We start from the raw sequence: 21027 nt of genomic DNA, 5'->3' as shown, positions 1-21027 counted from the left end.
TCAGTAGCTGATGGATTTTGAAAACCAGGAACATTTGTTATTGAAATTTTATCCTTTTCTCCTTAGGAACTGGGTTTAGGTGCTTTGGAGAGAATTATGCGGAATGTGTTGAAAAAAAGTTTCTCTATATGCTGACAATCACTATAGAGTTTTAACAAAACTCTTTTCCATCCCACAGAAATGATCCTAAATTCTCATTTAGCCCATTCTGATTATTCAGCAGTGAGAAATAAATACTGATAGCACTTTGCAGTAATTAAAAACTTAATAAGTTGTTATAAGTGACTGTGTGCACCAGTCCTCTCATATTCCCACTGAAATGGGATGGAAGAGCTGTGATGGGGACTGTGCAGCCTGGGAAAACAGGGGTTGGAGTGAATAAACAATGGCAAACTGGGAAAAAATGAGAGTTCCCTGTTCTCCAGATAACACAATTATTCCTCATACAGGTTGGGTATCAACAGAGCAAAAATAGTGACAAACCCAGGGTGCAGGAAGGGATTTGTTGTTCCTCAGTATCGCTGCAGAAGTGCAGGTGTGAGGAGAGGAGTGCAGAGGGGGCCAGGCAGAGCTTCCACCCTTCCAGGAGGAAAAAAGGAGCTGTGGAGAAGCTTCCCTGGAAAATCTCTGCCTGATCCCTCTCTTGTAGGAATTTTGGTCGCTTTAGCCCAGTATTTTTTTTGTGTCGTATTCCCAGTTATAGAAACAGCCACAGTCAGTAGTTAAAGGGCTTTTGGAATATTTTCCCTGTGGTTTTTACAGATTTTGTTGGAGTGCTCTTGTTGACATCGTGTTCCCTGGCTGTGGGTGTGACAAGGAATAGGAAAAGCTCAGGTGGTTGGATCTGGAGGTGCCGGTTAGCGGAGGCAGGGCCTGGCTGAGAGCACAGGGATGTGGGATACTGGGGACTGGAGTCTGTGAGATCCCATGGGAAAGGCACACAGCAAAGGGGAAAACAGGAATTGGTGCACAGATTCCACAAGCACAGGGATGGATTCAGGAATTCACTGAGGAGCACACAAGGACAGAAGCAATGGTGGGGTCTGGGAAGGGAAGAAAGGGAATTGTTGAGAGCAGAACTCAGAGGTTGTGGAGTTGAGGTCTCTCCTCCTCTGGAGCTGCACAGACCCCACCTGGATGTGATCCTGGGCTCCAGCAGGAGGCTGGGTTAGATCAGCTCAGCTGGAGAAGCCTGGAGAAGAGAAGGCTCCCTTGTGGCATCTTCCAGTGTCTGGAGGGGCTGCAGGGAGGCTGGAGAGGGACTGCAGAGACAGGACCAGGAGGGATTGCATGAGGGATGGGTTCAAACTGCCAGAGGGGAAATTTAGGCAGGATATTGGGAAGGAATTCTTCCCTGTGAGGGTGGTGAGGGTGCCCAGAGCAGCTGTGGCTGCCCCTGGATCTCTGGGAATGTCCAAGGCCAGGCTGGACGGGGCTTGGAGCACCCTGGGAGAGTGGAAGGTGTCCCTGCCATGGCAGGGGGTGGCACTGGGTGGACTTTGAGGTCCCTTCCCACCCACACCATCCTGTGTCTCTGTATCAGAAATACTGACCTTGGGGAACTTGTTTAGGACTTGAGAGGAAACAGGAGCCTGCTGACACAGAGTCTGAGACAGTGGTTTGGTTTTCCTCTAAATCAGGCTTTTAATTCTCTCTCCACTTTGTTCAGCATGAAAATTCATACCTGGTACATAACAAAAAGAAATGTGCTGTCATGAATAAGCACAGAGTTTATCTGCTGAAATCCAACTTGAGTTAGAGCAGCAATTCCCATCCTCTCCTCTCCTTTCCCCAGGTGAGGATGCAGGAAGACGCCGCCGTCCTCAACAAAAGAATGATCACCCAGATGGGAATGGCGCCGGTTCCCGAGAGCTCCAACACTCTCCTTCCTCCCTTCCAGGAGCCCCCCTGCGACCTGCAGCAGAGACCTGACCCATCCCTGGGCCAGCAGGCCAAGGACAACCCCAACGCCGCCGCGGCCGCGGGCGACGCCTCGGTGGACGCCATCTACAAGGCGGTGGTGGACGCCGCCAGCAAGGGGGTGCCGGTGGTGATCACCACGGCCGGCTCCAGCTCCACGCAGCCGAGCCCCATCCCCGCCCTGAGTGCCATGAGTGCCTTCACAGCCTCCATCGGGGACCCCCTGAACCTCTCCAGCGCCGTCAGCGCCGTCATCCACGGCCGCGGCGCCGAGCACGAGGGGCGCGGCCGCAACGCCCGCGGCGCGCGGGTCCCCAAGAGCTCGGAGCACGGCAAGAACGCCGCTGAGGGGGATGGCTACGAGTATTACAAATCAGCCACTTGTAACACGCCCAAAAAGCAGTGGGAAGGGGAGCAGAGCCCCGGGGGGGAGATCAACAGGTGGAAATGTGAGGAGTTCCTGGAGCACTCCGCCCATATCCACAGCAGCCCGTGCCACGAGAGGCCCAACAACATCTCCACGCTGCCGCTGCTGCAGGGGGAGCAGCACCAGGCCCTGCTGGCACAGCGGAACTGTCAGAGCGAGAAAATGCTGGAGGAGAATTTCAGGTATAACAATTACAAAAGAACTATGATGAGTTTCAAGGAAAGACTGGAGAACACTGTGGAACGATGTGCACACATCAACGGGAACCGCCCGCAGCCCAACAGGGGCTTCGGGGAGTTGCTCAACACTTCCAAACAAGACCTGATCCTGGAAGAGCAATCTCCCAGTTCCTCCAATAGCTTGGAGAGTTCCTTAGTGAAAGACTACATCCATTACAATGGAGATTTTAATGCCAAAAGCATTAACGGGTGCGTGCCCAGCCCCTCGGATGCTAAGAGCATCAGCAGCGAGGAGGACCTGCGGAACCCCGAGTCGCCCTCGTCCCACGAGCTCATCCACTACAGGCCGAGGACGTTTAACGTGGGCGACTTGGTCTGGGGCCAGATCAAAGGACTGACTTCCTGGCCTGGCAAACTTGGCAGAGAAGAAGAGGTTCACAATTCATGTCAACAGAACGCTGAGGAGGGGAAGGTATATTTATATCTCTACGCACATCTCTCTCTCTCTCTCTCTCTCTCTCCCCACCGGCACACAAATCAAAATTTTGGCTTCTTTATTTTGTCTCTTCTTTTAGCAGCACAAATGGGGTTTTTTTCATAGCTGTAGCTTGTAGAGTTGAATTTCCCCTTCATTTCAGACAGGTTAGATTTGGGCTTTGCTAAATGATTTTTTTTTGGTGTTAACAAAAAAATGGTTCTCACTTCCGTGGTGTGTTCAGACAAATTCCTGTCTGTGTCCAAAGCATCTGGTACAGAAATACCTGAAAGTGTTGAAACTGCAAAAAGGAGAAGTGGCCTAATCAGATTGAGGAATCTTTAATGAGTGAAATCTTGCTGATTGACACACACTTCTCACAGAAAATGCACACACATGAGGTTTTGATCATTTAGTTATAAGGAAAGTGTTCTGATTTGCTCTTTCATACTAAAATTCTTTTTTTGTGTCAACAAATCATGTGCTTGTTGGGGAATAGACAGGAAATGCGGTTATCAAGGAGTTATTGGTTATTTTATTATGAAAAATGTTCCCAAATCTGGTCTCCACTGCTTGTGTAACATTTTGTCTTTGTGGTTCTTATAAAATGCTTCACATCTTCCACCTGTACATATTTTTACATTTTACAAAATGTGAAGTGCCATTTTACAAAATGCAAATTTGAGAAATGTGTAAGCAGAAAGGGGAGATTTAAGGAAATAGGAATATGTCAGTGACACAAAGAAATCAAATCACTTAGAACTGAGGAGAGTGGTTTGGACCAAAGTGTTCCCCAAAATTCAGCCAAGGGCAGATACCCAGAGGAGAGAAGGGACAAGAAACTCATCCCATCCCACCCCTGCCATGGCAGGGACACCTCCCACTGTCCCAGGCTGCTCCAAGCCCCAGTGTCCAACCTGGCCTGGGACACTTCCAGGGATCCAGGGGCAGCCCCAGCTGCTCTGGAATCTTCCAGTCCCTCTCCACTGGAGCTGTAAATCCTGGATGCTGTGGAGCCGCTGTGGTTTCACCCCCCGAGCGGAACTCCAGTCTCCCTTGGCAGGGGAGAGTGCTGAATATTCCAGAGCTTTCCATGGATTAATCCATCCCAGCCCAAACCAGGACAGTGGTTCAGAGCCTTGGGAAGCTCAGATCCCCAAGTTACAAGTCAGGACATGGAAGCACAGGAGGAGATCCCAAACTTTTAAGGATGCAACAAAATGAATTCATGAATTCCTCGTGAAGAATTCCATGTTCAGTATCCCTGTCTGTGTGAGTCAGGAACAACATTCCCATTCCCAGTGTGCTTTTAGGGATTAACTTCAGAATCTCTGTGTCCAAATCTCTGTGAATGTTTAATAGAATTGAAGGGTTTATATTTTATAATTTCTGTAAAGAGGGGAATTTTCTTACCTCATTCCTGAGCAATTTCACGTTTCCTCCCTAATCTGTGGATTGCAGAATGTGCTGTTGGTTTTGTGCAAACCTCCTTTGCTGTGCTGGGGTTTCTGTGCTTTGTATGGGAACTGGGGGATGTTAAATCCAGTGGCACCAATTTTGTTGGATACTGAAGCACAAAAAGCAGGGAAGCAGATCCTTGGAATGCTCACAGCAAGGTGGAGACCACTCCAAGCTCTCCGTGAGGAATTCGCACGTCGTGGATCACCTCTACCATCAGACCACCTTTAATTAATCATTTTCAATTAAAAAATGAAATAAATGTGTCTAATTTCTTCATCAAGAAGTGCAGGGTGACAGCCATTCCAAAGAGCAGGAGCTGAGGGTGGAAGGTGGGATACACAGGGAAAAACCCACACCAAACCAGAAGAAATCACTTGGAAAACCACAAAGAAACACCCTTGAAAACCACAAAGAAATAACCTCAAAAACCAAATGTTCTTCAGGAATTCTGCACCATCCATGGTGGGAGTGACCTGCAGCACTTGGGAAAATTCCTTTTTCTCTGGAGCTTCCTGAAAACATCTTTTAAAGTCTTTGTGTAACCAAATGTGACCCTCCTGTGTTGTATTAATTTGCTGTTGGGATTTGTACATTCTCTGGTCTTTTGATTGTTTATTACTTGATTTTTGTTTCCATTCAAATGACTTTGGTCATGCAGGTATTTAATGGAATAATGGATCTGTCTGGAGGATCCAGACAGGAAAAGGAGGAATATTGCTCTTCCTTTCCTTGGTTTTTGGCTACTGGAAATTAGAGGGGCCCAAGGAAGTGCAGGAGAAATTTCTGGGAAGAAAAGGAGCAAGCCTCCAAACCAGAGGAGTTGTATCTCATTAAGCAATTTATTTGATTATTACCCACCTTAATTATTGTTCATCACCTAAACAGGACCAGAGCAATCAAAGATTTTGTGGGAGCTTTTCATGGTGAATTCTAACAGGGCAAATCCTGCTCTCAGTGTGGCTTTTCAGGGGTTAAACTGGACTGGTTAAACTGGGCTGGGTAAACTGGGCTGGGTAAACTGGGTTGGGTAAACTGGAATGATTAAACTGGACTGATTAAACTGGGCTGGTTAAACTGGACTGGTTAAACTGAGCTGGTTAAACTGGGCTGGTTAAACTGGACTGGTTAAACTGGGTTGGTTAAACTGGGCTGGTTAAACTGGACTGGTTAAACTGGGTTGGGTAAACTGGACTGATTAAACTGGGCTGGTTAAACTGGACTGGTTAAACTGAGCTGGTTAAACTGGGCTGGTTAAACTGGGTTGGGTAAACTGGGCTGGTTAAACTGAGCTGGTTAAACTGGGCTGGTTAAACTGGGTTGGTTAAACTGGGTTGGGTAAACTGGACTGATTAAACTGGGCTGGTTAAACTGGGTTGGTTAAACTGGGCTGGTTAAACTGGACTGGTTAAACTGGGCTGCTTAAACTGGGCTGGTTAAACTGGGTTGGTTAAACTGGGCTGGTTAAACTGGACTGGTTAAACTGGGCTGGTTAAACTGGACTGGTTAAACTGGGTTGGGTAAACTGGACTGATTAAACTGGACTGGTTAAACTGGACTGGTTAAACTGGGTTGGGTAAACTGGGCTGGTTAAACTGGGCTTTTCTGGTTCTGCAGGTAAAACAGGGAGGATTGCTCCCAGCTCTGTGTGTGATTTGGTGTTCCCTGGCCTGGTTGATATTGATGATTATTAATTGTTATTTCTGTTGGAGTTGTTTTTCATACCCTGTTTTGTAGCAAGTTGATATTTCCCAAAAAACCCAAATGTTTTTTTTATGTATAACCATCACAAAATTCCAAGAGTGAAGATTACTTTAAGAGATCCTTTGTTTCCCAAACATGATATTAATTATTGATAACATTATTTACATTGAATTTTGCAATTTCTCTCATGGTAGTTTGTTCCTTAGATTTACATTTCTGTCATGGATAGGGATAATTCCTTTTTTTCTCATGTTTGTCCTTAGAAAAGCTTCCCAGGTTCTCCATTTCTTCTGAATTTGTGTTCTTCCAAAATCCTGTGAGGGGAGGGATTACTGGAAGTATTTGCATCAAAAGTGAGCAGGTTTTAAGGGAAAAATGCTACAATTTGTGGCATAATTGAATTTATTTCATGAAAATTGAAATCTCAGCTCCCCAAGTGCAAATTTCTCCATTAATGACTCCTGGAAGTGCCTGGATCAGCACATTCCCAATTTCTTTAGCCCAGGTGTGACATCAAGACATTGAAATTTGGGTTAAATGTGTAATTTTGGGCCTTATTTTGAGAGACTTTGGCAACTGCTCACTCATTACCTCCACCTTGTCGTGTCCACACATCAGATCTATGGTGAATATAAATTTATTAATATTAAAATATTAAATTATTTAGGAATTGGAAGGCTGAATTTGGAGGGAATTTGCATTCCCACTTCATTTCCAGGTTGTGTATAGGCACACACTCAATAAACTTGTATTTAAAGTGTCAAGTAAGATGTAGCAAAGAAAGAGGAATTGAACCATTTCTTTCCTTTAGGTTGATGTGTTCTAAATATCTGATTTTGTTGTTTTTACCAGCAGGGAATGCCTGAGCCAAATCAAAATAGTAGAATGAAGTGGCTTCATGTTTTGAGATGCAAATGATGAAATTACAGAGATGTTATAATTAATTTTCTGCTGGTATTGTTTACACTGGGACTAACTGGTGCCCACACAGTGGTTGAAATTGCTTAAATTTAAAATATTCAGGATTTAAATTCTCAGTTCTCTTGAGCATGTGCCTAAATTCATCCCTGATCGCTAAAGGAAAATAAAAAATAATTAAAATAACTGATTTAAAGACTAATAAATAAGCTGGATAAAGCTCCAGTGAAGATTCCTGGGTTCAGGAGGCAAATCAGGATTTCCCTGTGGAATGGGAATGAATTTGGCCGTGCCATGAGTTGAACAGAGACCTGGAATTCCTCACCCAGGAACTGAAGGTGACGAGAAGGTAAAAATGGGATCATCAGTCCCAGGCACTGAGGATTCCAGGTGTGCATTCCAGGGGTAAAATCCCTTTGGGAAAGTCAGTGCAGAGTGAGGGACTTCACCAGCACTGCCAAGAAAAGTCTTTAAAAGATTCTTCTCGGTTTTGTTGCCACAAATGTCCCAGATCTGCGTTTCTTTTGCTGAGAAATCCCACCAGTGGATGGATGTGGGAGGGGTGGGAGCTCCAGGCGCTGTTCCTGCCCTGCTGGAGGGGGATTGCCAGGCTGGCAGAGCAGGAAAGGTGGGATTTGCTGCTCTGGGTAACGAGCTTTGGTGTCCATCCCTTCCCCAGGTGGAGCCGGAGAAGCTGAAGACACTAACGGAGGGGCTGGAGGCGTTCAGCCGCGCCAGGAAAAGGAACAGGAAGTGAGTCCATCCTGCTTCCCACACAATTCCAATCCTTCCCAAGCTCTGCTGCCGTTTTGGGGCAGCTCAAACTGAGGGATCCATTCCTTGGGATTCCTCCTGTTGGTTCTGGAGCCTGGTGCTTTTTGAGCTCATCTCTGTGAAACATCCCTGGGAGCTCCTGGAGGATTTCTGAGCTACAGCAAAAAAGTCATTCTGTCCAAAGTATCCTGAGCAAAGCAGAGTTTTTAACCAGCCCTGACCTGCTCCCCGTGGCAGCTGAGCACAGGTTTATCCTGAGAAATTCCCACTGCTGAGAAGTGTTGCAGGATTTGTGGCTGAGCTCTGGGTCACTCCTGTGTCAGCTGCTCAGGTTTATCCAACCTTCACCTTTTAGTGACAAACCAGCAGAGAAAAACGGTGAAACAGCAAATATTGGGACGTGAAGTATCAGGATGGGCAAAAAGAGGAAAATTACTGAATTTTGGGGAGGGAAAAAAAACCTCTCTGGACATTTTTAAAAGGATGACAGAGTAGGAATTGTGCTGTGATTGGGTTTGTTCTGTGATGGTTCTTGTTTACTGTCACAGGGAAAATACATTCTTAAATCTGTGAGATTTTAAACTCATCTCTGAACAACACAGGCTGAAAGGGATTAAATTATTCCCTCTCTACCCCTCCTTTTAAGGGGTGAGCTTTGCTTTTATTTCTGTGTCCCATGGGGCCAAAGAGAAGGAATTTTTATACCAAAGAGATGGTGGTGGCAGCTGCTTTTTCCAACATCGTCCTCAAAATACCCTCCTGGATTTTAAGGGAACACAGAAGGGCTTTTGGTGACTTCCCAGTTATTTATTCGTGTCACTGAAGTGAAATCAGTGACTCAAGGACAGCAGGAGTAGATTTAAAGTAGTTAAAGCTGACATAAACTGCTGCTTTACAGCCCTTACGGTGTTTTTTCCTCCATATTTCAACTTATTTCCTAGTTGAAATTCTTTGGTAGATATTTCCTGGTTTCCCCATGTCCTGCTGTAGATTTATCTGGCAAAGTTCATTTTCTTTTTCTTTCTGATTTGTGATGTACTGTTGGATTTTTATCCAGGTTTTTTAAACATTAGGTGTTAAATATAATTGCTGTCCTCATCACAGAGGCCCAGAGTTGCTTCAGCAGAGCAGGATTGGTATCCAAATCCTTGAAATGACGTTCACATTCCATAACTCCATGAATTCTTTGTGTCTCAGTTCCATCTCAGCTCTGCAGTTATCCCTGCTCCCACTCCTGCTGCACACAGAGCATCTTCCAGGATCATCCCAATCCCAGTGGCTCCTTCTCCTGCTCTTTCCTGCTCCTCTGGCTGTTTCCCAAATTTCCCTTTAGTCAGGAATGTGCCACCCATGCCCACCAGTCCTGCTCAGTTATTTCAGGTTATCTCTGCTGTCCCTCCTGTTGGACACCTGCCATGGGCAGGGTTGGATTGGTGAAGCTTCCACTGCCTTCCCAACTTCCAGGGTTGATTTAAATTGGGTGTTGGGCAGGAATCCTTCCCTGGGAGGGTGGGGGGTCCCTGGCACAGCCCAGAGGAGCTGGGGCTGCCCCTGGATCTCTGGCAGTGCCCCAGGCCAGGTTGGACAGGGCTGGGAGCACCTGGGACAGAGGGAGGTGACCCTGCCATGGCAGGGGTGGCACTGGATGGGATTTAAGTCCCTTCCAACCCAGCCCAGTCTGGGATTCTGGGATTAAAAGGAAAGGGTTTTTATGGGAAGTGTCTCTGTGAGGGACAGGCCTGGTCCCAGCAGGGGAGAAGGTGCTTCCTCACCTCTGTGTGCCATCACCTTCCCTCATGACAGACATGATCCTCCTCATCCTCCATCTGCCCCTTCTCCCATTTCCTCATCTCCAGAGCAGGGCCTGTCACCATGTCCAAGGGGGAAAAGTCCTTAAGGAACAAAAGGACTCCATGGAATTGTCACTGTGAAATGAAATGTGCCAGGGGTAATTTGGGGTTGGAAGCAGGAAACCTTCACCCACCTCTCCCTCAGCCTGTGGGGTGCTGCCATTCCAGCCTAAAACCGGGAACAGCTGAGATAATTAATACAGTTTATTGGAAATTAGAAGGAAATTTAACTTTTCTTCTGTAATCCCAACACAAACCTGTACTTTCCATAATGTTCCTGCAGGTCTGATCTTCCTCTCTGTGCTCCCAAGCTGGGGGTCAGAACATTCCCAAAGAATTTGTGTTTGTTATTCACTTATTTTCAAGTTTTCTTTCTGTCCTTAAGAATTACTGATGGCTTTCATCTTTTCTCCCTAGAAGTGGAAAGCTAAATAACCATTTAGAAGCTGCTATACACGAGGCCATGAGTGAACTAGACAAAATGTCTGGGAATGTAAGTTCCTTTTCCTTGGGAATATTCTCCTTTTCCATGTTTCTGCATGCGTGTCCTTTGGAGGGAGGCTCGGTTTGGGTGGATTTCTAACAAATTCTGCTTTTATATTCTGAAATAATGTGGAATTTTCAATATTTCCCCTGCATTAAAAACTGTTGGCAGATGTCTGATGGTTCTGAAAAATGGGAAAAGTTGTAGGATTTTAGGTACATTGCAAATTTTATTACTTTTGACAAAAGAGATTTACACATCCAGCCTGATAAGACTTGGATGGGTTCCAGTTCTGCTCGTGTTCCATGGGGCTCCTCTGGCTGATGACACAAAATCTGCCTCATTTGTTTCTCTGCTGGAGTAGCAAAGTATTGAAACCACATTTGAAAGCATCTTTCTTTTGAGTGCAAAACTCTTGGAAAACTCAATTTTCCCCACGAGAAATAAAAGATATTATTGTGAAAGGTAAGTTTTAAAAAGAAAAAGAATATTTCTAATATCATGAAACCAAGAGTGTTTTTTCTACACTAATTACAATGTTACTGTGTAACTCCAGTATCTTTCCAATAACGAGTTTGGTTTATAAAATATCCTGATTTTTATTTCTAAAATGTGGCTGTAATTTCATTGCAGCCCACCTAAAAATAAAAAACAAATCTATCACAGCACATGCAACCTCCCACATCTTCTATTTGGTCATTAATTATTCAAATTATAAATTATAAAATGTTTGAACACATGGAAGAAAGGGATTTTTGCTGATATTCAGTGCTCAGGACTGAAGATGTACAGGTTTGGACGTCACAGTAAAAACTTTGGGGAGCTTCTGGAGTATAAAAAAGGAAATATATTTATATTTATTTATATATTTGAAGAACTGGAGGCTTAGAGTTGATTTCAGACCCAACAAGAAATATTTTAAAAGTTACTCAGTAGCTTTTAAGTAATAACCCAACCAAATCTTAAGTTGAAATTTAATTTTACAAACTGAGATTTGAGCTTTGATTTAACAAATCAAACGTTGTTGTGTTTCCCTCCTTTGGAAGGACAAGGAAAGCAGGAGTTGATTGTTGGTCTGCATCAAATAAATTTGGGATGGGTGTTTGGGCTGGCCCATCCTGCTGCCACATTTTCCCACCCATAAATCCAGGAATATCAACTGCTGCCTGCTCTGGGCACTGGGAGCAGCAGAAGTGGCTCAGGGGAAGTGCTGTGGGTGGATTTGCTGCTCTGCTTCTTCTGTCCCCCAAACTGATGGGCCTGCAGTGCCTGGATTGATCCTTCAATTAGATGGGCACGGAATTTGGGATCAGGGCTGATTTCATTCAGGATTATCATTCCCAGAAGCACTCCCAGGGAATCAGCAGCTCTTTTTAGTGACTTGCAGCTTTTGCAGCTCCTGCTGCTCAGCCCCAGCCAGTGGGAAACGAGAAACATGTGCAGGATCATCAGCTCCAAGAGGGAATTCTGGCAGGAGCCAGTGGAGGCAGGGAATGGCAGCGGCTGGAGAGCTCGGGAAGGAGCCCAGGGAGCTGCTGAGGGATTGGTTCCTCTGCTGGGAGCTGCAGCTGCTGCCGACAGATGGTGGTGGAATTCCACACCAGCTCAGCCTTCCTCCTCCTCCCCTCTCTCCTACTGGTTCTCCCTGAGCAGCCAGCGATGCCAGACTTTGGCTCTCAAACCCGTCCGGCATTAGCTCGGAATTGAATGTTTCCTTTTAAACACAGAGAGCTTCCTGAACATCCCTCATTCCTTAATAACAGCCCTGAGCTCCGATTTTCCCTGTTACCAGCATCTTTCCCACATTTTATCACTCTGGTCACTCCAAGGTTTGAAAGCTTGTCACTGAATTTGCCATTATTGCCCTTTGGGATCAGGCCCTGGTTAGGGGGTTTCAGTCCCTGGTGATGTGGTTGTTTCCCACCCACTCCAAGGTTTGGGATGCACAGGTTATGGAATCAACCTTTTCCTCCCAGTTTCTCCAAGTTGTTGAAGTCTCTTTATGGAGTGTAGCTGTGAAATGCTAAGAGCTGGTTCCTGACAGCCCCTCGAGCCTCTGACCACTGTCCTTTGCTAACTTGTGAATATACTTATTTTTAGGTCCACCAAATCCCGCAGGGAGACAGACAAGTGAAGCCTCCAAAACTCAAGAGGAGGAAGATCTCTAGATAACATTGAATGTCTTTGTTACTGGTCCAGTCCTTATCACAGTGAACGTGCACATGAGTCTATCTGTAGGTATTGATCCAGACGTGGGTCTGTCAATATTTCTGTGGAGACAGCTCGCTGCCATCGCAGGGCACCACGAGGAGCAGTGCTACCAGATTTTGGATGATTAGGAGGGATAGAGGGTGCTGGATAAGCCAATCAGAAATCTTGAAAGGTTGCAGTAACAATGTCAGATGATTACTGAATTTTTTTTTTTTTTTCTATAATACTAAAAATTGTGATTATAAGAAATAGTCCAAATGTTTCTGAGAAATTTTCATTGTGTATATAGATAATACAGAATTTCATGGTGATATCTGAACTGTAAATATTGTACAATATTGTCATGTACAAGCGTACCTAATGCACACTTTATCTTTTATTGTACAAAAAATAGTGTACAAAATTCTTTGGTTTCTATTGAGTACACATACAAGAGACTACCAGTGTAAAGTGATAAATAAAAATACAGCCTAAATGCTTTTATATGATAATGTAAAAGATGCTGTTTTTGTATTTAACAGCAGAGAGAAGGCATGATTATGTAATACCTTAATTATGACATCCACTTCACGCCACTGAGTGTTCATTGCTATGTCTGTTTGGAATGAACCTTGCCTGGAAGTGCTGTTCTCCAGTTCAGGCCTTTAGGAGAGCGCAGCCTCGCAGATTCCCAACGGGATGTGGGATCACAGCTCTGATTAAGAATTCAAAGGCTGCAACCCCTCGGTTGCGTTTTTATTTACTTAGCTTTGAACGTAGAACGCTGTAGATTTGATTAAAAAGGGCAAAACAACAAAAAAAAAAAAGAGTAGAGGGACTATTTTAGTCAACCATTTCTGTAGGAGTTTCATAGCCACCTGAGGAACTAAAGAGTCGATACCCCCGTAACGTTGAGCCCCTCCAACCACCCCCTAGATTAATTAGCTTCAATTATCTAACGTCATTAACACGGTGTTTCCTCGGAAGGGGGCAGAGGCCCCGCTTTCAGGAGTGATCAGGATTGATTGCTATTGATTACCTTTGGTTTGGCAGTAGGATGAAAGGGCAACGCTCCGCAGCGTCTGGGAAAAGCAATCCCAGGATCCATCTCTCAGTATTAAAGCAGAAAAAAAAAAGTTAAGGGTGGCTTACAAAACTATTAGCAACAGTAATTTTTATCAGTATTATGTAACATATCAGATTTATTTTATTTAAAAAGAATTATTTATACCATTAACAGATTCTTATATATATTAATGTGGCTGAAATGCGCAGGTTAAATCTATTAACCAAATTATTTATGTTATATTAAGTGAGAAATGTGAAACATATGTAGAAAAAAAAAAAATTAATACACTACAGATTTAAAAGTCTAAAGCTATGAGCCATTATAAAATTAACGAACGGAAGTGTAGCACAACATTCTTTCCATTTGATTTCATTTTTCTTTTTCACACGGCCGGTGGCGATGGTGACGGAAGCCGTGGCATCCTCTGTCTGCGAGGCTTCCCGAGGGAACTCCCAGCTCACCATTCCCAGTCCCGGGTGGAGCTTTACCTCCCACCTCTGGCTCCGGGACCACCGCTTACCTCAGATTTCCCTTTCCCCGAGCCCGTCGCTCTCTGGCTAAGGACTGGCAGTGATCAGCACCCCGGCGGATCCCGAGGATCCCGAGGATCCCGCGGATCGTGGCTCCTTCTCCTGCTGCCCGGGTGTGCCGGGGCCGGTGTTGCTACCTCGGGGCTCCTCTCGCTGCCCCTGCCGGGCAGCTCTGTCTCCTCCGTGCTCCGCACCGAGCCCTTCCCGTGGGCTCCCGTTTTTCCGTCGCCGTGTCCCGGTGGCCCTCGGCTCTTCCCCGTCCCGATCCGTGCGCGTGGGCGAGCGCTGGAGCCCCTTTCCCTCGGGATTTCCTTTGCCTCTCCCTCCGCTTCGTGTCCCAGAGCTGAGTTTGTGTCTCCCTTGGCCCTTAGGTTTGTGCTCCCTCCCCGCTGTTTTACTTTACATCCCTAAGATTATGTAAAGTATTCTCGTGCACTTGATTTCCTCGGTTAATAATGGCATTGATGTGGGTGCTAGGAGTAGTTTTGTTTCAGTCCATACCGATTTTTATTTTTTTTTTCTCTCTCTTTTAGAGTTTTTATGGTTTCATGTAAGCAGTTAATGTAAATATTGTGAGCATTACAGGTCATGCAGTGTTGTAACATTTTAAGAAATGTTGCACCAACTTTACGATTAAAAAACTGGTCACTCATACTTGAATTTTGCCCATAGAGCCATTTCTTTCTCTTTGCATTAAAGCATAATCTACTTTTTTGATGGAGGCCCAACCCTTCTTTCTACCTTATTATTTTTTGTTTAATAAATCTCTATTTTTTCTAATAGAAGACTTAAAAATGAAAATTTAAAAAAAAAAAAATACTTTTTGCCTACTTTCTAATTTAAGAGAGAATTCCTATATTTAAAAGGTGGAGAAAAAAACAAAAAAAAAAAAACAAAAAAAAACCCAAAAAAACCCTGAAAACCACAAAAAAAAAAAAAATCCAAACTCCATTGTGGAAAGTGGATCACCACTGGATTTGTCATTAACATGGCACAATCACCCGAAAGTGGCTGAGTACAGCGAGCCCACGACGCCGATCAGGACCTCGGTAGATTTAGGGAACGCCGTGATTCCTTGAGGATGTAAAGTGTTGCATATGCTTGTCTATTTATTTATTTATTTATTATGCTTTCTTTTGCTTAAAGTGGGTGACAATGTGGTTGAGTCATTCAGATGACGTTCAAATTAAAGGAAATATTCCTCTTTTCTTTTTACGGTGCGTTGTGTGAACGCCATAAACGAAACAAAAATATTTTCATTTCTTTCAATGGGATTTTCTTCGTATTTTCAACTTTCTGGCTGGTATCAGCTGCAAAAAAAAAAAAAGAAAAAAAAAATTATAAATAAATATCCACATAGTTTAAAAATAATTAAAAAAAAAAAGAAAAAAAAAAAAAAAACAAACAACCCACCCCACCTCTGATGTCCCAGGTCTGTTATCCTCACAGTCTAAGGTTTTAGGGGTTAAGAGGAACTTCAAATTCCAAGGTCTTTCCGAAATCATCTTTGCAGAAGGTTTATGAGTCATGTGATATCCTTTTGGAGTCCCTGAGTTTGATGGTCTAGAGATATTAGAGGGCTCGTGGTGGACTGAATTACCTTAGGACTGAATTACCTTTCTTAGCTACAGTTTGTATTTTGCTATGTAGGGTTGTAATGTGAGAATTCCAGAAGAGCCGTAGCATAAAAGTGCTTTTCTATTTTTTAAAAAAACCCATTCTAGTCTTACTAAGAATTAGAGAATTTTTTTAATATCAGTTTTGTAATTTTTGATAAAGTTGTCAATATTATGATTAAATCACCAGAAAAAACAGTTCCTGTGCTGTTCTCTTCGGGGCAGGGACTTTGTCTTCCGACGGATTATTCCATGCCACGATGGGATGCCCACTCTTAAACGGGGCCACGGGCACCGCTGTGGAATTAAAATAGCAACCCACAGCTGTGAGGTTGAGTTAAATCCATGAGAGCCAAGAGAATTCCCAGTTCAGCCTGCAAATGCCACTGCCTGCCCATGGTTTGTGCGCTGCGGGAAGGCCACGGCGTCGGCGCCGCCTCCGAAGGGTAAGTGCGGGGAGCTGGGGGCTGTGGAGGCTCCTGCTCACAGCAGCCAGGATCTCATCCCAGGCATTCACATCCACCCCATCCCACCCCTCTGAGCGAGCAGCTCCACCTCCAAGGGCCAGGATTCCCCCAAAAACACCCAGTGCTCCAAGCATGAGGTTTCCAGGAGTCCCAAAAACCAAATGGATCCTTCAGTTCCACACTCACCGTTCACACCGGGGTCCAGTCAGTGATGGAAAAACACCTGGAGGCTTAAAAACCAAAAATAAAATCCTACAAAAAATAAATTTCTCTATCCCCAGGTCACGAACCTGGGAGCTGCAGGGACTTCCAAGCCCCACCAAGCATTCCTGCCCCGCTCCTGGTGTCTGGTTATCCTCGTGCTCCCAAGGACAAAGAGCAATTCCATGCTCTTGTACATCCATAAATATTGCTCAGACTCGCAGGCAGCCTCAGGCTGGGTTGGTGGTGATGCCATAAATGCTGCCTGAGTGGACAACTCCCAGAAATCCCCACCAGCCTGGTGTGATCTGCATCAGCACCTCTCCTTCAGCCTGGAATGGGGACTCTGTATTGGCTTTGCATCTGAAACTCAGAGCCCTCATTTCCCTCTGCCAGGTCTTGGCTGTGAACACTTCAAAGTCATTTTTGTTGTTCTGTTTAAAAAAAAAAAAAAAATATTAAAAAACCCAGGATTTGATTTGGAATCCCCCCTGTGGAAGAAGAAGATCCTGCAGAGATTCCATCTCCCACATTTTTACCTGCTGCGAGATAAGGGTTTGTCTGTAATTGAGTGTTGTCCCAAAGGGAGATAAGGGGTAGGATTTAGAACTGGGAAAAAAACTTATATTTAGATCAGTGCTGTGTGGAAATTCCTGCTTTGGGAAAGATCTGGGAAGTGGGAAGGGTTTTGACTTACACTGGATGAAGCAGGGCAGGAAAGGAACACGAATTCCTGTGTGAAATGCAAGAGAAGCGCTGGCACAGGGTGAAGAGTTCCAAAATTCCAGGCAGGAATTGATGCCAGTGAGTGATCCTGGGCTGAGCTGTGGGGTGGTGAACAAAGTGGGGTGAGAGAACAAAGGCTTTTCCAGCCACATCCACATCCATGGCGCAGGTAAGGAAAGTTCTTCACTGATAATTCCCTGAACACCCGAGGAATCGATACTTTGGGTCACAAAAGCACAGAATTTCGACTCAGCTGGTTTCTGCTTCATGTGAACCCACAGCAGGTGATGGGCTGCAGGGTCTGTGCTGGGAGGAACCAACTTCCCAAACAGGATTCTGGACCAGACATTTCCTTCATCCCACTTCAGAAGTTTCTGTCTCATCAAACCACAATCTTCAGAGGCCTCTTCCAAGGAGAAGCAATTCTGAACTCAGAAATACAGCTCGTTTTCACTTCCAGGAAAATAAGTTCTTGCTTCTCTCAATGATTTTTCTCTAGAGAGAGAAAAAGTCATAAAAATAACAAAGGGGGTTGTCATTATCTGTTCTCAGTGGTGGGATTGAGCTCTCTGCTTCCGAGGAAAAGGGGAAGATTTACAGCTGAAAAATAAAACTTTACTCCTTTTCTTTCTTTTCTTTTCTTTTCTTTTCTTTTCTTTTCTTTTCTTTTCTTTTCTTTTCTTTTCTTTTCTTTTCTTTTCTTTTCTTTTCTTTTCTTTTCTTTTCTTTTCTTTTCTTTTCTTTTCTTTTCTTTTCTTTTCCTTTCTTTTTTCTTTTGCTTTCTTTTCTCTCTCCTCTCCTCTCCTCTCCTCTCCTCTCCTCTCCTCTCCTCTCCTCTCCTCTCCTCTCCTCTCCTCTCCTCTCCTCTCCTCTCCTCTCCTCTCCTCTCCTCTCCTCTCCTCTCCTCTCCTCTCCTCTCCTCTCCTCTCCTCTCCTCTCCTCTCCTCTCCTCTCCTCTCCCTCATTTGTTTAATTGGGACCAAAAGGAGAATCTTTAACTCTCTGGGCCTTAAGAGTTTCATGAACCAAAATAAGAAACAGGAGATAACAGATGGGATATTGGGGAGGAATAAACCTTTGTCATTTACAACTTGGTTATAACAACAAAGTGTTCGACAATAAATCAAAAATTACTATATAAATTTTTAAAATCTATTTTAAAAATTTGGGCAAAGTTTAGGAGATTTATGGAAATACAAGTGTGGTTTTTGCCATCCTAAAAACAGCAAGGGGTCAATGACTTTTATAAAATTGCCCATGAAGTCCTGTTTTAGCAGCCACTTCGAGAATTTTCTGTCCAGATGTTGGGTCCAGGTGTGGTTCCCAACACTTTTTATCCTCGGATCAGGAGCGTCCTCAGCTGCATCCGTACAGAGAGTGGGGTGGAAGGAGTTTGTCCTAATGTGAGGAATGTCCAAGGCACATGTGATCCTTGTTAAAATACTTGGAATGCTTGTGGGGGAATTAGGCTGGAGCCCGGTAATGGTGCAAATCAAATCTGGCAGGCAAGGAGTCCTCACCAGGGCAGATTTAAGCCGGGTTTAGCTAAAAACAGAGTCAAGCTTTGGGAGTAACAACAAAATATCTGCATCTGCTGGAACTGATTGGCATCGCCAAGAGCAGAGCTGATATCACTGAGGAATAAAAGAAAGGCAACAAAGCCCAGCAAGCAGCAAATGATGAATTATTCAATGCAAATGTCAACTTTTAGTAGTGACTGTGGCTGTAAATCTTTTTTTGCAAGGCTGAGCATTGCCATTAAGGAGCTCCATATGATGCTACATCTGTTGGATTTCTTTTATATCATTTTATTTTTATGGATGCTGGGGAAAAGTATTGGGAATTTCCACATTTGAATTTTATTAACATCATTTCCCAAGCTTCTGTCATCCGCTGATTTAATTTCTGGTTGATTTTTCTGGCAAGGGTTAAATCCATGCCCACTTCGGTAACATCCCAAGCTGTGAATCTTCAAATGAAAATCGGCTTTTGGTGAGAAATTTTAATTTTTCCATGTTTTGAACCCGAGCTGAATTCCTTGGGAAGATGGGGAATGGTGAGGGAAGAGCAAGGAGGTGTCCATTACTCTGCAAGTGCTGGGGGATTCCTATCACATCCATCTAATCAATCTGTCCAAGGATTTCTATAGCTCCCATTATCCCCCGTGCCTCCAGGATAAGAAGCTGGGAACAATTGCCCATTGTCAGTTTATGAAGGAACTTTTTCATCTTCCTTCCCCAAAGACTCGATTCTTAATTAAGTAAATTAAAATTAATTACGGAATGTGTACAACAAGATGTTATCACGGCTGTGCCCCGAACTGAGCTCTGTGTGCTGTGCCTGCGCTGCATCCTGCGCGCCACAGGAACGGGGGGCACAGGGAATGGCTCCAAACCGAGGGAGGGCAGGATCCAGTGGGATATTGGGGAATTGGGAATTCCTGGATGGGTTTGGAGCAGCCTGGGATGGTGGGAGGTGTCCGTGCCCGTGGCAGGAACGTTCCCATCACCTGGTCGGGGCCTCAGCCTTGTGAAAACCTCTCTGCACATTGAAGGTCAAGCTCTGTGGGACACTCTGGGAGATTAAAAACACCTTCCAGACATCAGGCTGAGAGAGTTTCATTTGTTAAAAGGTAATATTAAGCAATTCCTAAATAGCCAAAGGACAGAGGACATTTCCTAACAAACCCCAAAGCACCTCTGCATATTTTGTAATGATTTCTCGTGCTTTGTTAGCCAGAGCTTTGAACTGAGCCACATTCCAAAGGACAGGAATGCTGCACTTCCATTAATTAGTTTCCAGAGGAAGATGCTGCCATTAGCTATTGACAGGGATCCTCTTGTTAACTGCCTGATAAGGATGACATAAGTATCTCATAAAATCATGGGTTAAACAGCAAGAGTGAGTGAAGAGGATCATTGGACCTGCAGCAAAATGAGCACAATTATTCACTGAATGAAAGGGAAGTTGAATAGGTTATTGATTTGGATCCTAAAACTTTTAGGAGATGAACATCTCAGAGATGTCAAGTGTTGTCAGAAGAGCAAATGTTCTTGTTCCACGAGCTGTCAGAGCCAGGAGATTCCTCAGTGTGAGCTGGGCCAGGCCAAGGAGGGAACATTCCCACCCTGGAAAAGGGGAAAAGAAAAGATGGGGTTTGTGCTCCCTTCCTTCAGCCCCACTTGTTCCTGCTGAGAGGGAAAACAGGGTTATCCCTTCATCCCAGACATCAGGGGAGGCTCCCTGAGTGCAGCTTTTGGGGCACCAGTCAGCTGACCTCAATGAACAACATTCAGTGCCTTCCCACATGTGATTAATAACATGTTACAGAGCTGTAACTAATTAAATGGCCTTTAATTATCAGGTCCATGGAGTAGTTCATGGGGTTTTTTTAAATGATCCTTAAAAGATGGAGACTTCTTAAAAATTTCCCTCAGTTAGAGACCTCCTAATTTCTAACTCTTAATCCTTAAAGAAGTTTGTTTCTACTTCTTCCTTCAATAAAACCAAGCCCTGGTAAGGCACTGCTGATCAGAAGTTTATGTTCCCTTCTGTCTGTTTCTGGAACCAAAGGAAGAGTAAAATGGTTCAAAGTTTCTGCTTCTCAGAAAAAGGAAAGTTAAAAAGCAAGGCTGTTTTCAATCAGCTGCTGGTGGTGATGGAGAAAGGCATCAAGACCCATCATATCAGGTAAATAACCATGAATTCAAAGTTTTCTTGTCTCAGAAATTGCTGCTTTTAGCTCCAGTTGCACGATCTCGTTTTTGTTTGAAGTCTGAGAGAACTCTTCCTTCAGCCCTGCAGACAATTGCACCTATTCAACTTCTGGGAGAGTTCAGAAACACGGGGGTGTTTGGAAGCTTTTCTAGAGCATCTCCTCAGCAGAGTGTGAGAAGCACAGTCTGATCTCCAAACAAACCCAGCTAAATTTACCCTGCTCCCACCCACCCTGGCGAGGACTCTTGCCACAGTTCCCTGCTCACACGTCTGGGTCAGTGCTTAAATGCTCCATGAAAATGGAATTGCCGTTCCACAAAGG

At 44.5% G+C, this 21027-nt stretch overlaps 1 protein-coding gene across 7 annotated transcripts in view; it reads left to right on the top strand.

Annotated features, from left to right (window-relative positions):
• MBD5 (methyl-CpG binding domain protein 5) overlaps window positions 1-12883 on the top strand; it is a 108867-nt gene extending 95984 nt beyond the window's left edge. For all 7 annotated transcript variants that reach the window (XM_058839245.1, XM_058839243.1, XM_058839244.1 and 4 more), the window contains 4 exons: window positions 1796-2998; window positions 7761-7834; window positions 10123-10198; window positions 12290-12883. In XM_058839245.1, coding sequence (XP_058695228.1) covers window positions 1796-2998; window positions 7761-7834; window positions 10123-10198; window positions 12290-12361 — 1425 coding nt within the window. In that variant the 3' untranslated portion in view covers window positions 12362-12883. The remainder of the gene's footprint in view (window positions 1-1795; window positions 2999-7760; window positions 7835-10122; window positions 10199-12289) is intronic.
• Window positions 12884-21027: the final 8144 nt, after the last annotated feature.

The sequence above is a fragment of the Poecile atricapillus genome, chromosome 5, assembly GCF_030490865.1.
Source record: "Poecile atricapillus isolate bPoeAtr1 chromosome 5, bPoeAtr1.hap1, whole genome shotgun sequence".
In the NCBI taxonomy this organism is placed as follows: domain Eukaryota; kingdom Metazoa; phylum Chordata; class Aves; order Passeriformes; family Paridae; genus Poecile; species Poecile atricapillus.
Note: the sequence above shows the minus strand (reverse complement) of the source record. Positions and strands in the feature narration are given on the sequence as shown.